The sequence below is a fragment of the Corapipo altera genome, unplaced genomic scaffold, assembly GCF_003945725.1.
Source record: "Corapipo altera isolate COAL_440 unplaced genomic scaffold, ASM394572v1 0, whole genome shotgun sequence".
Classification (NCBI taxonomy): Eukaryota; Metazoa; Chordata; class Aves; order Passeriformes; family Pipridae; genus Corapipo; species Corapipo altera.
This window is the reverse complement of record NW_020884872.1, coordinates 32,751,412-32,766,556: the sequence shown is the minus strand read 5'-3', so window position 1 is coordinate 32,766,556 and position 15,145 is coordinate 32,751,412. Positions and strand designations below refer to the sequence as shown.

At 36.2% G+C, this 15,145-nt stretch overlaps 1 protein-coding gene across 2 annotated transcripts in view; it reads left to right on the top strand.

The window, feature by feature from the left end:
- Positions 1-15,145, top strand: part of OCA2 (OCA2 melanosomal transmembrane protein) — a 173,474-nt gene that overhangs the window by 111,722 nt on the left and 46,607 nt on the right. For both annotated transcript variants that reach the window (XM_027646668.1, XM_027646676.1), the window contains one exon: positions 6,086-6,179. In XM_027646668.1, coding sequence (XP_027502469.1) covers positions 6,086-6,179 — 94 coding nt within the window. The remainder of the gene's footprint in view (positions 1-6,085; positions 6,180-15,145) is intronic.

Genomic DNA, 15,145 nt, shown 5'->3' with positions numbered 1-15,145 from the left:
TTGCTATTTCGTTGTCATTTTGCACAAATAGACAAAATGGGCAATATCATAGAAGCGTGGAATGGTTTGGGTTGGAAGGGACCTTAAAGACCATCTAGTTCCAACCTAGTTCTCCTGATCTGATCCCTGACTGCTTGTACAATCTCTCTGTATTTGCCTGTCGTGCTTCCATCCTCAGGCTTCTTTTTTTGTGTTTGAGTTTGTCCAGGAGCTCCTTTTTCATCCATGTAGGCCTCCTGGAATTTTTGCCTGATTTCCTCTGTGTCAGGATGTGCTCCTGAACTTGGAGGAGATGACCCTTGAATATTAACCAGCTTTCTTGAGCCCCCCTTGGCCTGATGCCTTCTACTGCACTGTGCAGATATAGGACAAGAGTAACTTGTTTAAGTTACTCTTCTTGCACAAGAAGGGTGAGTGTGATTACTTGTACAAGTGTTATGTTTGGAAGCAGAAATAGCTGAAAGGGCTTCACTCTCTATGAGTCTGCTGTCAGCCCAGAAGGAGACGCTTTCTGAAAGAATAGACTCTAATAGACTCCTCTTCGGTCTCCTCTCTGCAGATCTAGGGTCCAGCTAGTAAAGATAAATCATAATTTCTGCTTGTATTTCAGAAGGTCTTTATAGGTTCTTCTTCATCTTCTTGACTGATGGAATGCCATTCTCATGACAAGGTTTTATCATAAGAATAAGTGAATAGGATAAAGGTCTTGATTCAACTTTTTCCTTGGTATTTCGGAGTCTTAGAAAAGAGTCTGTGACAGCAAGGTGTGAAAATGTCTCTGTTGGGGAGACAACACAACTGAGATGTACAAACTTCACCATCGGTCTCTTTTTACAAAAAGGGAGTACGTGCCACAGTATAAAAGCAAAGATTTTTATGAGAAAACTAACAGTATTTTATGAAATGACCTTGTAGTAATTGCTGTATATAATTCCGGTCTAAAATGTTGTAGTTTTCTCTTTTTCATGATCTTCATTTAAAGTTAAAATTGAGCTTCCTTTCTTTTTGATTGTTTCATCTAGCTTAAATTTTCAGGATGTTAGAGAGCTGAGAGGGATACAGAGAAATACACTGTCCTGTAGAATCATATTTTTTATTCTGAATTAATTACTAATAAATTGTATTTTCTAGGGAAGGTGGATAATTTATAACAGTAACAAAATCTTGTTCCATTTTTAGAAGCTTGTAATACTGATTTAAGATTAAATGGTGTGAAAGATAAAAATACATATATTTCCATTTTTATTCTTTTTGTGTTTGCAATGTACCCTATGTACTTCCATGGTATGTAGTGTAAACAAACATTTTCTTCACAAAGGTTGATTTTGATCAGGATATTTGTATAGACAAATGTGCCAACATCTGTAGAACTAGCACTGTTTCTGTTGATCAGTTTATATGCTATGTATATCATACACATGATACCTGATATAGAATCAAGATTAATGGCTATCTCCTTTCTGTATCAAGTGTTGTAGGACACTCTCCTTTTTTCAAGTACAATCATTATTTCTTACAGTTGCAGTTTTCTGTTTTAACACCTAGAGGAAGATAGTCTTGCAAAGCGTCGGTGAGGGGGTTTAGCTTTGCTCTATTGAGCTACATCACTCATTTTACCTAAATCTTACCAATCAAGCTGCACTGACACATTTCAATATCAAACTTTCCAGCAAAATTAGCAAGTTTTCAAGAAGCTGGTCAAACAGAGATTTATTGTGGTAAGACCATTGAAATAAAGGGAATAAGACAATATTTTCCTGATAAGACATTATTTTTCTCCTTCTAGTATTGATAAGGTTGCTGTTTACATACTCTGAAAAGGGAATAATGAAGGAAACATGAGGCTTCCTCTCTGTTGAGAGGCAGCACTTCATAAGACCATGAAAAAAATCTGCATTCCAAATAAGTTAAATCAATATGAGAAAGATATTTATATGTATCACAGCCAACTATATCCCCATTTGCAAAGTATCCTAGCTATTGTTATGACTTGAATTGGAAAAAGTTGTAGAAATAATTAATGTTTTCAAAACTATTGAAACCTACAGTGAAAAGATTCCTTCTAACCCTTTTATATTTTACATTTCTGTTTTTAGTGCTTGGATTAATTAAAGCAGTAGATTAAACCGAGTTTTGAGATTCTAATAGTGCAAAAATGTTGTCTAACACATAATTGCGTGAATGAATGTGGCAAAAAGTGTTAAAGGTAATTTTGGGAGAAAACAGAGCGGCAGGTTTGAGACCCTGTGCATGACCCTTATCTATTTAAAATGCAAACATTGAACCAATGAGAAATGTCCATTGGCTTTAATTGCTTTACAGTATGTCTTCAAGAGTTTTTGATGATTAGATGCATTTTCTTAATTTTTTTTTTTTTGAGCAGGAATGTTCTTGGTATGAGTGAACTGTTTTCATTATACCTACTTTTAGATCAAAGAAGAATTAGATGCCAATGACTTTTGGAGACGTGTGGCATGAAGTTGCTACACAGGAGATTCCATAATGTTTGCAAAAAATTAGTATACATTATGGATTAATTAAATATTTCTATCTGAGACACTGCAAATTGACATTGAATGTTTTGCCTTGACCTTTCGTCTGGCTATTCAAAACTGAAACTTATGGTGCAGCATTCCTTGTTGTAAGTACCTTATAATTACAAAGGATATATCCCTGTTAAAAGCGACTTCCATTCCCTTTATATCTTGTAGCTGTTATGCATTGGTAGAGATTAATTCCTTTAGACAGGGTAAATGTTCAAATTTAAGTGCACACAAATATGTATTGCTAAGGCAACTTTCAGTGTTTGTCCCTTACTGGAGAAATGTACATTAATGGGAGCAGAGATTCTTGATCTAGCCCTACTGCCTGTTGATGCACTTAGGAGTATAACATTGCTGATGATAATTTTAACAGATGATTATTATGAAGTCTTTCAGAAAGAATTCACAGTATTTCTAAGTGGAAGAAAAGCAGTGTTATGGCAAGGAGAGAACAAAAACCAATGTGGATTAAGTGCATATTTGGGCTCCTAAAATACTTTGTTGGGTTTAAAGAAAAAAATTAAGAAATGGAGATTCAAGCACAGTACACAATTGCACTTTCTCTTGATATATTGCAATGTATCTTTGAAAGAACACACAGTGAGTTGAAACCTTTGTTCAGTGATTTTCTTCAAGAGAGTTTCTGTGTCTTCAGTCAATAGACATTTACAGGACACTGAGAGCTCCTGACGCCGAGTTCCTTCATTAGAGAACCAAATTTTCTGATGGTACTATTATGCACATGTGGCTGCAAATTCCCTAGCAGGGAACCACCTTCCAGACTTTATGTCTAGGATATCTGTTTAGCATCTTGCTTCCCCTGTCCTTCACAGTGCTACTCTTTGAGGGGCCACAGGGCTCTGCTTTCTGAAAGCTCTCATTGGTCAGGTGTGAAAATGGCATTACTTGCTCTGCACTTGGGAGCTGTCTGGCAACAGCTTTAAGACTGACCTCAACAGCAAGAAAACAGGTTTATCATTTTAATCTCCTCTGCGTAATCACCTTCTCTATGCAGCTTGGGACATACACAAGGAGGAGTCTAAATTAAAAAGGTGTTGCTAGTCTGCACAGTTGGGGATTATGTCCTGCAACAAGTGAGTTACTATAGTACATCAGGATACTTGCAAATAAATCTGAGAAACTAAATAGTTCAATTTGGTTCTCTGCTTAAAATTATATAGTAGGGGGAAATTCTTTAATTAAGTTGAGCAAGGTGGCATATCCTGTGATTTTAGCACTTGTTGTTAATTGTTTTTTTAGATGTTGAAACACAAAATTGCTTTGAAATAAATATAACTTCATTTTGGATTGCATGTCATGTTTGAGCAGTGATGGTTCAGGAGAAATAAAGTTTGTGGGGAGAAATGTCATCTTTCATTACTGTTTCATGGAAAAAACCCAGACAAGTTGTTGGGCATGCTGAGCCTTCTTTAGGTCTTAAAAAAGAAATAGACATTTTCAGGCAATGTAAAATTCAAGAATGCTTGTTTAGACATTAACTTATCAAGGTTGATCAATTAAAGGATTTAAGAGGGATGAGTAACACCACCAGTGGGAGGAATGGGTAAAGGATTGGAATTCTTTATAAAGCCTATATATTGCTCCATACCAGAAGAACATGCACAGTCAATAAAGGTGAGCATCATTCAGCTATCAAAGTGAAAGCATTTTCCAGGAAGCATGGAGCTGTTCCATCTCTGAGATCATACCCCTTGAGGGGGACCTGTGAAATACATTAAAATGACAAATTAGAGGATTAAAAGTCATAACTCTATTCACTAGTGAAATTCCTGGACTCTGAGAAGGCATTAATTTCAAGGCATATCACAGTTTATTTCCACAAATCTCTTCCTACTTGATCTCTTGCTATTCCGCATTTGCTTACTCTTTCCCTTTTGGTTCCATGGGCTTCTGTTCATGTTAAAAACAGGAGAATAACATTGTCATCTCCCCCCTTGCTAATAACCTTCTCTCTGTAGGTACTGATTACACTTTTCTCTCAAATCAAGTGGTTACAAAATTACCTTGAACTCAAACCAGTTTTTCCCAACTAAGGTGAAAGTTGTTTAGCTTTGAAGGATGTTACTGGCTGAGATCTGGTGCTACTAGGAAGCCTGCCTGCTGTATTTTTGGGCTCTATACCAGTCGCCTAATGAAGTCTATTATGTCTCTCTGCAAACCTCATTTCACTTTTCAGGAAGTTTATTTTATTTTATTTGCTAAAGTGTTTAAATGAAATTCATAAAACTTGCTCTTCTGGCTTTGACTGGCATAGAATTAATTTTCTTCTTAGAAATAGCTGCTTCAGTGTTGTGCTTTGGATTTACTATAACAATAATGTTGATAACACACTGATGTTTTGGTCGTTGCTAAGTAGTGCTTATTCCAAGTGAAGGATGGTTCAGTTTCCCCTACTCTGACAGAGAGGAGGTGCATGAGAAGCTGAGGGGTGGGTGAGGGGGGATAGGCAGGACAATTGACCCCAACTGGCCAAAGGGGTATTCCATACCATAGAATGTCATGCTCAAGATGACAACTGTGGGGGTTGACGAGGTGTCACTGGTTGTTACCAGGAGGCGGACTGAGTATCAGTCAGCAGGCAGTGAGCAATTGTATTGTACACCACTTATTTATCTTGGGTCTTATTCCTTTCTCTCTCTGTGTCTCCCTTTTTAATTACTATTTGTTAATATGGTTATAATAATAATAATTTACTATTATTATAATTAATTATTATTATATTTTCTTTTGTTTCAATTATTAAGCTGTTTTTCATTTCAATCCACAAGGTTTAATGTTTTTTTTCTGATTCTCCTCTCCACCTAAGGCGGGGGGGAGGGGGCGTACAAGGTAGAAGCTGCATGGTGCTTAGTTGCTGGCTGGCTTTAAACCACTTGCAAATATTTTCTGGTGAACTAAATCTACATTCTCTGGTAAATATAATGTTAGAATAAGAAGTAAAATAACTCATATCTACTTATGAATTTAGAAGCCTGCCACATGGACCTTTCTCCTTTTTTCCCTAACACATAAAATACTTCTGATTGTAACAAGGATTCAGAATTATTTTGGTTAGTGACACATGATCTACAGCCATTTTGACTGAAGGTTTGGGCATCTTTTACCACCCTCTCCAGCAGGAAATGAAAGGGAAATTGATTTATAGTTGCTGTCAGTTCCCTGTAGAACTAGAAGAATCTAATGGAAGGCACTTAAAACCTTAAGACAGCCTCAGTTTTGGTAGCAGTACTTGTGCTAGGCTTGGCTTAATGTTGATACCTTCTCCTTAGCTTGTGGGACTAGCACAATCAGTGGGGAAAAGTGAGTGTAGATCAAGCATATGATGCAAAGATACTAATAAAGAAAAACAACATCAACTACAAAAACACTCCTGAAAAAAACCCCAACAACTCCTCCCCTCCAGGTTAGTCTTTGGAATTGCTGGTAATTTAAGCTGTTTCCTTTAATGAACTTTATTTATATTGTGCTGATGGTTGGATAATGTCTCCTGATTCTCTCCCTCTTTTCTTCTTAAACCACAGATTCCTGTACTTCTCAACCTGAGTAAAGATCCAGATGTTAACCTGCCTATGAAACCATTAATCTTCTCATTGGCCATGGGTGCGTGCCTTGGAGGTAAGAGTTTATGTGAGAAAGCTGACATAAGGTAATAGCTATGCAACTGTGACATGGATAAACTGGCACAATAGGTTCAATCATTTTACTATGCAAAGCATATGGAGGGCCTAATCCAGCTCCTTTTGACTTAAAAGCACTCCTTGATAAGGATCCCAGTTACTGGTGCTACGATAGGATTTTTGCAGTCTGTTTTTGGAGTCTATATCTGCATAATCTACAGACACACAAAAAAGCAGTCCAGATGGTGCTTATAGGGTTCTGATCTTTTGTGAAGAGAAAAGACAAAGATACATTTACAGCCATCATTGCTCATTGAAAAGATGCAGAAACTATATAATAGCTGAGATCTGAATGGCTGCTTCAAAGTCTGCTGAAGTTACTGATAGGTTTTCTGGCTGGCTTACAGAAATGATTTGAGTATCCATTTTCTAACCTTTTTCACTCCTCATTCAAAGCAAAGTCCTTTTGAAGTCTTTGGGAATTGCACATCTAATAATGAAATTAACAGCCATTCTTCTAGTGCCCATCTTGGTGTAAACTGGGATTTTGTGCATTAGTTAGTTTCATCATGTTGGGTTTTTTTAATTAAAAATATGGCATTTATGTGTTGTAGGCCCAGGATTTCCTCTCTAATTGTTATAACAATAAGACAGAACAGCCATCCAGTAGTTTTTAATTTAATATTTGCAGGGTTTTTTTACATTCTGCTAATGGCTTACGAAGGTGTTACAACTCAACATTTCCAAATAGCAGGTCCACTAAGTACAATTAAAGTGTGTAAGTTTTTAATGAGAAATAAAGTTAGTATTATTTTTTTTTACTACTTAGAATTTTAATGCTAATTACATTGTCTTGGGCTGTGTTTTGATCTCTAAATGTTTAGATAGTTTATATAAAGTTAAAATGGATAAAATGTTGTTTCACCCTGGATCCATGCCTTCTTTCCCTCCATACCCCTCCAAACAGTTTGCTTAATTTTCAGGGATTAAAACTGAAACCAGTTTTGGGTATAATACAAGTTCTGGATTGTTTATTTAGCTAAGTGATTGCTAGTACAAGTGACCTTAATACCTGACAAAGATTATAGTGATATAATTTACAGATTGAATTTTAAAGCATGTTACAATTCCAGGACAATTTATACCAAACCATAGTTATTCATTTGAGGAATATCTCTTTGTGTTTATCAATACTCATCATTATACTGTGACTTTAATCTGTTCTTTAAAACCAGCGATTTGAATAATCAGCATATCTTTATATAGATGTTTGCCATAAAAATATTGTCTTTCTTTGCATTTTGATTGGACTCAAAATTCTTAGAGGTCTTTTGCACTATGTTTCTCATTTTGTTAAATTTTCAGATTAAAAAAAAATCATAAGGAGCATAAAATTAGCCAGATTATGCTGGCATATTCTCAGTGGGAGCCACTTCACCAGCCTTGGAGCCTTAACAAGTCTCATCTGATTTTCCTCCAATATCTGTTATCATCTTAACCCATTAATTTGATTTGTTGAAGGGGTGCCTGGATTTTAAAAGACTTCTGTGTGTATGTAGTATGAGACAAAAGTAAAAATGTAAATATTACCATGAGAATTATTTGAATTAAAGATATTAGAGATCCATAGGAGGTGCCTAGGTATGCTCCATACAAATATTTGCATAAAAATTTATTATCAGCAAAAGCTTAAACTCTCCAGACTGTGATCTATTAGGATAAAGCTGAGCATTTGCTGTGTTAGACTGAAATTTAATATGCTTCTGATTTTCCATTGTCAAAACAAAAAGCTAATGGATAGGAGCTTATTGTTGGAGAATAAAAAGTGTGGAAAAGCTTTAGATTTAGAAGATTTAGCCCTGAAAAGTAGGGGGAAAGGGGCTTTTATTTTTCCTAAAAAGGAAGTGTTGATAGCTTTTAAAAACTATTTCCAAAAGAGAATTCTTATCAGCCCTGAAGTAATGTGAAAGAATCCTCAAGGAAGACTAATCCTACTGTGGAAGGAGTAGATGAAAATGATATCATTGCTGCCTGGTGCTCAGGGCAAAAATTGGATCTTATCACTGTTTATGCAACCAAAGGAACTTGGATAAACAAGACATCTTGTAGAAGAGTCTGATGTAATAACACATTATAACTACATATTTTAGGGTTAGCTGTTTCCTACATAATGCAGTACTTATTTTCTGGTAATTTGATACCATTTCTGGAGTTGAGAGTAAGCACTGCTTATGTGTCTGTAAAAGGAGTGTCAGCATTAGTGTCTGTCTTGGAAAATGCCATGCAGCATTTTCTCCTAAAAAATTTCCAGTGGTTGCAACTACTTTTCTCCTATTGTCACAAAGTGGACAGGCAGCTACAGGTTTGGAAGATAATAGGATGAGAAAAGACAGTAATTTCCCTTCATTGCTTTAGCTGTTGTCCTGGAAGGATGGAGTCAGTTTCAAACAAGATGAAAAGACCTTTGATGGTATAACTGCCACATTGTTGGCATTGTCTCCCTAAAGAGAGCTGCTGCTGTTAAATTTCTGTCTTTCATGGCATTGGGCTCAGACACAAGGACTAATGGAATATCGTGTAGGTGCTCCTTGTTCTGTAAAATGTGTCTCTGCAGGTGAGAAGGGATGAAAAATTCTGACTCTTAATCAAGGAAGCCGAGTACAGTGATAACTGTGAGCAGTTCCTGGTGAGAGTCACAGTTTTGAACTCTTTGGATATTCCTTGGAGTTTGCCTGTTGTCTTTGGCAGAAATTTGCTTGTTCAGGTCCAGTCAATCTTACAAGGTTAAGAAATAAACATGATAATTTTCCCGGGGATCTGGTTCTAGAAATTTAGATTTTTGTTTACCCCAGCCTCCCTGTTTGGTGATGGGGATACTAGAAGTTCAAGATGTTTATTCATCCACTGAAATTGCCAGATGCTCTCTGTTGAGTACATTGGAACTCTCATGTGACTCAGAGGGGTTCCCAAACACAGGTCAAATGAATTCAGACTTTTAGGCCCTTTGATTGGTCAAATCTTCTGAATGCTGAACAGCCCTATTAATTCACATCTGTCTGGGCATTAGTGGCCAGGCTGACTAAGTATCTAGAAAAATTGTGTTGCTCGTGAGGTTTTTTTATGTGATATGCCAGTATTTCAATTACATTTTGACAATGAAGAGAAAGAAAATAGGAAATCTAAGAGGTACTAAAGGAAACAAGCAAGGAAGGAACTTCTGTGGTGTTCTGATGAATCTGTATCTGTATTTCTTTTGCACGAGAGGACACTGGATAAAGCTTTGTTCATTAGTGCTTCCTATTTTAGTACATGATAGAATTATGACACTTTGGAGACTGAATGTTATGTAGACCTTCCAATAATGTCTAGGGAACGGTGCCCTGAAATTCTGGAGAGCAAATGAAGGTTGCTAGCTACAGCAATTTCAGAACAAGAGGAACTTTAATTGCACTTTTTCTATTGACTCATGAGTTTTAAAATAGCATGAAATAAGGATTCAACCTAAATTAAGTAAATGTACAGTCAGAAATTCACCTGTTAAGATTGTTCAGTTGTGTAGAACTAGATTATGTACTGAGCTGAAGAGGTTATAGCTAAAATATTATTTGAAGGGTTTTTCTACATTTGACATTTAAAGAGGTGGTATTTAATTGGCTTTTTATCTCTTTCTTTCCCCCCCCCATGATTTATAAACAGTATGCTTTTGAAAAAAAATCAAATTAAATTTGGAAGTGCCTACCTTCTGAGATCTCAGGTGCTAGCACAGAAAAGTGCAAAAACTACTGCAAACCCTGTTCTGTGGTCCAGAGGGAGTATTTTCTACAGTGTATAGTTTTTGCACTATTTTTCTTCTCTGTGTATTTTCTGGAAGGACAACACCTGAAAGTCATCGTTTTCACAATTCTGCAGAAATAGGCACTCTCTAAGATGCATACAGCCGTGTTGTTCTGGCCACACAACTTGGCTGTAGGCTCTGCGTGAAGACAGGAGGTAGGAAGAGAGGATTGCTGGAACTTTTCTTCTAACCTTATAGGGTCAAAACACAGGTGTGAGTAAAATTCATTATCCACAGGACATGTGCTAATTACAGCTATTACAGCTATCCTACAGTGTAGCTAAACAGTGGGATTTCTCTCAGTGGTCCACTGCTGTAGCTATTCTGCCTCTCAGCACCCCTCCTTAGGTCCCCGGTGCAGATGGGGCCTTGCACAGTCGAGTGTCACTGATTCATTATTCCCTGCTGATTCTGTTCAATAAAATCCTAAACTAGTTTTAAAGCTTCAGACACACTAAAGGTATAAAGCTAGAAATATTGTTTATATTCATAAACAAACCCTCTTTCTTTGCAATATGAGGAAAAAGTGATATCCTTCAATAAAACATAAAATGTATTAAATATATGATAATTAATATTATGAAAAAATGTAGCTACTTTGAAGTTCTTTTATAGTTACAATAGATGAAGGTTGTATAACACTTTTCAACTTGAAAGATTAAAGAAGTCTATAAAAAATGGTATAAAAATATAGCCATTATTTAAGAGGAGTATTATTCATCTTTGGTTTTGAATTTAACTGTTCTATAAAATGTGTAATTGAAATGGTAGGAAAATAATTTGGTGGAGACAATCTACCTACCTGAGCTTGATTTTAACCAGGACATGGATGTTGAAAGTTGCTGTTGTTTCTAAAGGAGTCTTTTAATGACAAGAAATCCTAGGGCTTAGTTTCCTGTCTGGGTGAGATAGTCCTGATTTAGGTAAGTATTTTTTTATGGATATAAAACTCAGTCCAAATGAAAGGGTGGTGTTATAAGGAATTAGAACAATCTTTCAAAAGGAAAGGGACATCATTGCTCTTGACTTTGAAAGGTAGGCAAATTAAATAAGGAAATTTAGGAAATCTCTCAAAGTTTTTCCTTAAAGACCTCAGGGCAATCTTTAGCAGCATTATGTCTCTAAATTGTACACATCTAGAAGCATGTGTTTTGGATGTCTTCCACTGACGTCTAGTTTACTTTCTGAGTATACTTTGCATTGTTTCTGTGATGTTTGCAATGATGAAAATGATTTAACTGTGACTGCTGTCCATTAAATGGCAGTACTACATGCTTATTCTTAATGAAAAACTCATTCATATGTTAGCTGAAAGTTTTTGACTTTTGTTGTAATCTGAAAAACAGCATCATCGGATATAAGCGTGAGGAATCTTTTCACTCTATTTATACTTGAGAGCCCAAACTGTCCTCTTGCTGTTTTCTGTAACAGTCAGAATCTGTAACATTCTATAAAAATCCAGCTGCTGCTTTCCTTAGCTCCCTCATGACATTGAAACTCTGAGCTATCTTCATGCTTTTTCAGTGTGAGCTTCTTAAAGCCCAGCAGTGCTGAAAAGTCCTTGGTGTGAGATCCAGGCTAGTTACCAGAGTCCCCGCAGCTGAAGGATGTTCTTTAATGTTTAAGATTACCAAAGATTATCCTCTGTGACATGGAAGATATACAGAAGATAGTTGTGAACCTAAAATATAAAACCAGCTAAAACTGAGTTGACGGACTTATGTTTGTCAGTATGAAGGCAATATCAGAGGCCTGTTTGGTTTTAAAACACTGAATTAATATGGGAAATAACCCCCATACTGAAACTAGTATATTTTTCTCAGCAAGGACATTTTTCTAAGCTTAGAAAGAATTACCTTGGCAGACATGCATATACAGATGTACGTATGTCATTAAGCATGAAATATTAAGTATATGGGCTAACAGATCCTGTTTCAGCTGTACTGATGAGGATTTATAGTTTGGATGGTAAATCTTATATTTTAAAATGCAAATAAAGAGATCTGTATGTAATACTGATTTAGAAAAAAATTATAACAAACATCAAAATCACTTGATTATAGTACTAGCATTACTGATAAATTTGAAATGCTTCTGTTAATGGTTTTAAATCTGTGTAAAATAACTACAAGCTATAACGTTCTCCAAAGTAGGGATAGGATAGTGATCAGAGTTGGCATTAGAAGCTCCCACACAGTATATGTGGAGATGTGTTTAATTTTCTTTACTTGCTTTGTACATTTCTTTATCATAAATGACAGAAAATTCTTTCCAGAAGCCTTGGCCACTTCTGCTTTCAGAATTATGTGGAACAGACAATCTCATTATGTTGTATTGGTGAGTTGCTGCAATATGAGAATACAGACTCTGAATAGCTGTCAGCAGAAGAGGTATATTCAGTTAGAAGGTAACACTTGGGCTATCAGACAGAACAAGGCAGGGAAACTATTGCAAGCTTCAAAACACTTAAGTGCAGAAGATAATACTGGACCATCTACTTTCCTTCTTCTGCGGATGCTTTCCAGGCACCTCTCTTCTGCACCTTGAGGTGCAAAAAAAATCTTGATTTGCAATATTCATATTGATTTATATTGTGGAATCAGACACTCTGTATGACACTAAGGAAAGTTATAATCGTGCTCCAGATATTATTTATGTATATATTAATAAATCTCTCCAGCACAGTTGCAGTTAGCACACCTAAAGCATTGGTGTTGTGAAGAGAAGCAGAAGTTGTGAAACTGTTTTAAACAAGGCACTTGAACTGTAGCAAAACATAACAGAGGTAGGCTCTGACTGAAAGTCAATGTGATTCAAGGTAGAATCTGAATTTAGAGTAGCTAGATATTTGAAAATAACTTAATGGAGGGACATATTTTTTTATTTTAGGAATATTTTTTGTGTGCTGCTTAGCTTCAAAGTAAGTTACGATAAAGTTGAATAATGTACTTTTATGCCAGGTTTCTACACATAAAACAATTTTTCAATATTTGGTCTCTAATAGTGTTGCATGTGGCAAAGCTGTGAAATTGAGTTGACATAGTTTTAGTCTCTGAATCTAAAAGTCCGAGATAAAATATGTGCAAACTGGGACTTGTGTGCAGCATTAAAAGCTTTAAATGGAACCTATTTGAATATGTGTCTCAGGGCATGGGGGAATGCCATGTCAGAGTACACTGCTGATATTATCCATCATTGTACTAGTTTGTTTTACACTTGTACTGGGTAGGTTGACTTTGAGAAGGGGCTTTAGTGATCACCTCAGGTCTTATGTATCTTTTACAGATGCCTGGATTTTATAGAAGCTTATTGATTTATTCATGTCATTAGAGTAACAAGCGCAGGATGTTCAACAACTCACCTTATTTATTTCACACTTTTGCTAGAAAAATGAAAAATTTAAATTTCACCTTTTCCTCTCATAGCAAAAAAGAAGCAATGAGCATTGACTAGTGCAATACTTCAAGTAACTATCTAAATAACACCACTGGTGATGTTGTAGTGGTGATAAAAAATGGTAAATTTCACCTCATTAAAAGCATTGTGTTGAATGCAGTTCAATGAACTTTTTGGGTAAGTTAACCTAAAATTTTCATTCGCATTCTTTAATTTTTTTTTTTTTTGTATAATGTACATGTTTATGCATTTATGTAGAAACATACCATTCAAAAAGTTTCCAAATCAGCAAAAGAAAAAAATACTGGTATCATAAGACCACAGGTTATCACAAATAACAGTATGGAATAAGTTCATGCATGCCTGTGTCTTGACTGGGACTTCTAGGGACTGCTAATGGTTTAATTGGCCTTGATTCTGTTCTTTACTGGCAGCAAAGTTTGATTATCCAGGGCTTGTTAATTTTAACATATAAAAAAATATTAAGATATTCAAGACTTGCATATTATTAGAACATATTAAAGACTTGTGGACATTTAACAGATGAATATAAATGGCTTTTTTTTTAATGAGGGAAATCTGGATTACTTTTATGTGAAACTGAAAATTTGTGAAAGCTATGAAGGCTGTCTCCTGTAAGGCTAATCAAATCCAGAACTGGACAGAACTGGTCATTGTTCACTTTGGCAGACTTGCTATATTTGCTCAGTCTATGCTTTAAGTAGAGAAATGGAATATGCTATGGAAAGGAAGCCAGTCACATCATTCTACCTTTATTTAATGATGTAAAGTATATGGGAGATTGCACAGAATTTTCTTTTAAAAATTGATTGGAAGGAAGGAGTTGGCTTCCTTCAGTAAGTTTTGCTATAATGCTGTAATGAGATGGCTTGATTACGGCAAAAAGCAGGGCTGAGAATCCTCACCCTAAAATTATTCATGACTATAGCAAATTCCTGGTTTCAGAAAGAAAATACTTCTCTGGACAGAGCAGTGAGAACAGCTGTGCTATGTAAAACTGGGCCTGTCACAGATGTTTTCCAAAGGCCAGGGAAAAGCTCTTTTCAGGGCTTTTGTTGGCATGAAAATAGGGTAGTCTTTTTGCTTCTATGCTAGCTGGCCAGAGATACAGGGAAGAGAAAATGCAGAAAGTCTCCCAGGTGAACACAGGTATAGCTTGTTCTCCACCGTCAGAGCATGTGGAAGGGAAGCGGTCTGTGATTCTCACGGCAAAACAAAACTTTTCTGTAAGCCATCCACTTTTTCGCTTGCTGTTACCCAAGGTATTATCTCCTTTATATTCGAGAAAGTTACTGTTTATGAAGGCTGCTCACGCTAGGTCAAACAGCTTTATTAGTGATAATCCCTTCCCTTTGATTTCTCAGTGCTTTGAGCAATAAATACTAATCCTGCCAGGCACTTTGAGGTGATTCTCCAGGCAAACATATTAATGCAGCAAACACAAGGGTTAGGCTTGCTCTTGACAGAGGCAATACCAAAGGGACTTCTGAGAATTAACAATATTTAGATATAATAAATGTGCTGCTGACAAGTAAAAATCAACAGCTGAGAATGAGGCTTAAAGTGAGAGGAAGCAAGTTATTGCTGCAAACTCTCTCCGTTTTCTTGTATGATTCTCATCTGATTTCCCTGCCCTTTCCTTCAGTAAGCCTCATCGGTTCTCCTAGCATTGGTTTTCAGTGCATTGCAGGTTATTGCGACTTGGGCAAACT